At 50.6% G+C, this 2,698-nt stretch overlaps 1 protein-coding gene across 1 annotated transcript; it reads right to left on the reverse strand.

The window, feature by feature from the left end:
• Positions 1–2,355: 2,355 nt before the first annotated feature.
• On the reverse strand, positions 2,356–2,682 carry M421DRAFT_10669 (uncharacterized protein; the record flags this gene model as incomplete). Its single annotated transcript, XM_033587132.1, has 2 exons — positions 2,356–2,437; positions 2,492–2,682. The coding sequence occupies 2 exons, from the start codon at positions 2,680–2,682 to the stop codon at positions 2,356–2,358; spliced, it is 273 nt and encodes a 90-aa protein (XP_033442546.1).
• Positions 2,683–2,698: the final 16 nt, after the last annotated feature.

The following is a 2,698-nucleotide window of genomic DNA, read 5'->3' on the forward strand; positions in this document are numbered from 1 at the left end:
TGGCTGCTGGGCTTCTAGGTTGGCTAGCCTATCTGCTGCCTCGTTCCCTTCAATGCCCAGGTGTCCAGGGGCCCATTTAATAGAGACGTCGTGGGTCTCCATGGCACCATGGCACTCCAGAAAGGCCTATTGAGAGGTAGGGGGTGCGTCGCCCCTGAGGCACCATATCACTGAGGTGCTGTCTATGCACAGCCAGATTCGGCGGGTGCGGAGCGCTGGTTGTCTTATAGTTTGCTGGAGGCCTCTCCACGCTCCTATTGCCTCAGCGTTAAAGACGTGGGAGGTAGGGTAGAGTAATCTGCGTCTAGTCTAGAGTTGTTTTCTGTCTTAATACACTGCAAAGCTGTAGGTAACCTACTTTCCTCCTTCCTTAGTATACTATTCTAAGCTATCTAAGAAGATAGTAATATCTAGTAGTAAGAGCTAGGCCTACTATTAGCTAAAAGCCTTAGCTGCAGTCTTCTTGTCTATGCTAAGTGTTAGGTCTGTTTAGTAGCTAGTTAAGTAGTAAGGGGCTATAAGTGTAGTCCTAGGAATCTCTAGTAGAAGAGATGCTATCTGTTAGACTTTAGTCTTAACTTGCTGGGGTTGTCCTGTTTTTACGCCCCTGTTTACAATAGGTACTGGTGTGCGTCTAGTAAGGGGGTGTTCTGCATCTGTGGTGCGTAGACGGGCTGCAAATCTGAGTTTAGCTTGCTCTAGTGCTACTGCTGCTGGTAGCAATCCGGCATCTTGGAAGAGTGCAGCTATAGGGGTTGTCCTCCACGCTGGTAGAATGCCCCGCGCTGCTATGGCCAGGGTCTTGTCTATAGCAGCTATGTGCCATCCAATGTAGGCGCTGACCTCTTGTGGCCCGCCTGGTCTGAGTGAATGTGGCGGTTTAGTGCAGCCTCTGTACCAGCACTTAGTCCTATACAGAAGCCCTAGGTACAGACAGGCAATAGTAGCCTTGCAGAGGGAGCTGGCTGGTAGTCTATAGGTAGTCCTGGCAAGGCTGCGAATATAATGGGCTACCTTAGTAGCCTTTGCAGTGCGTGTGGCTACATGACGTCTAAAGGTAAGTCTGCGGTCAAACTACACTCCTAGCCAGCGCAGGGCTGGCTGGCTGTGCTCTCCACCCAGGAGGATAGGGTGGATTGTAAGCTGCTTATCTACAACACAGGGTGGTGCGTAGCTGCTTTGTTGCCTAGTTAGGTGTATCATTTCTTGCTTTTCTAGAGCAAAGGTAACCTTGTTAGCCTCTCCCTATGCTCTAATCTGCCTTAGGTCTAATGCTAGGAGCTCAACGTTGTTATCTATAGAATGTGAGGCTTAGTATAGACATATGTTGTCTGCATATCCAAATCTCTATTCTGTATCTATAGACAGTAGCTTAGCTAGATACAGTGTGTACAGGACAGGAGAGAGAGGCAAGCCTTAGGGTGTGCCAAAGGCAACAGGGTAGCTAGGGGTGGTGACCTGGCTAAGGCAGACTTAAACCCTCTAGTTAGTAAGGAATAAGTCTACAAAGAGGATAGTCCTTTGTAGCCAGCCCTGTTGGGCTATCTAGTGTAGTAGGCAGTTCTTAAGGAGGGCATTGAAAGCGCCTTGTACATCTAGGGTGACCATAGTAACATGCTTTCTAAGTACCCATGCGGCTTTAGTGTTGTGGGTGAACGCTGCAGTGAGGTCTGCTGCAGAGCGCTTTAGTAGGGCGCCTCCATGCTGGGGACTGAGGATCTTGTGGGTCATGGCTGTCCACGCAATTCGTCTGGCCACTGTTCGTTCAAGTCCCTTCCCAATGCAGGAGAGGAGCGCTATAGGTCTCCAGGAGCGGGGTGACGTTCAGTCTGTCTTCCCTGCCTTAGGTATTATAGCTACCTCAGCAAGCTTCCACTGTGCTGGGAAGTAGTTGAGCTTAAGGCACTGCTGGAAGATTCTTCGTATAAGTTCCCTAACCTGAGCCCAGCAGGCACGGAGTAGTCGCACAGTAGAGCGATCAGTGCCTGGGGAGGTGCTGGAGACCCCTATTGTATTTCGCTCACATTCCTCTAGTGAGATGTGCGTGCTCCACGGGAGGGTATCTGCATTCTCCTGGTCTGGGCAGTGCCTGAGGTTGTCCTCTGCTCCAAACTGGTTGAGGACCTCCTCTCTAAGGGCCTCTGCCTTCTCTAGGGGGTCTGATATAGCCACGTTGTTTACTACAAGCAGAGCGTCTTGGTTCTCTAGCAAGAGCTTATGCCAGGCAATAATCTTAAACAGGTCTTTGTTATTCTTAGTGTTGTTAATCACATGCCTCTAGTACTGTCTCTTTGCCTGTTAGACTATAGTCTTGAAGGTCTATCTCTCTTTAGGTAGACAGCTAGAGCAGAGCTGTCAGGCCTGTTTGTAGACTTGGTAGGCAGTTTTGCACTCCTCTGTCCACCAAGGTGCAGCGCGGCCTTCCTTACGGGCGCCTCTGCCTGCTGTCTATATCGCGTGCTCTATAGTCTCTGTGAGCAGCCTAACGCACTCATCGAGCTGTGATGCCTCCTGTGTGGCCAGCAGGTCCGGGATGTTCTGGACTCCTATCTCTACTAGCCCAGTGAACTTGGGTAGGTTTGCCTCTGGGACTCTGTAGTGGTGCTGCTCTAGGTGCCGAGTGCCCGGTGTGGAGATAGGGATAGAGGTCACTATTGTCTCATGGTCTGAGCCGCTGTGCATGCTAGCGTCAACAGCA

This window comes from Didymella exigua (genome assembly GCF_010094145.1).
Source record: "Didymella exigua CBS 183.55 unplaced genomic scaffold M421scaffold_82, whole genome shotgun sequence".
NCBI lineage: Eukaryota > Fungi > Ascomycota > Dothideomycetes > Pleosporales > Didymellaceae > Didymella > Didymella exigua.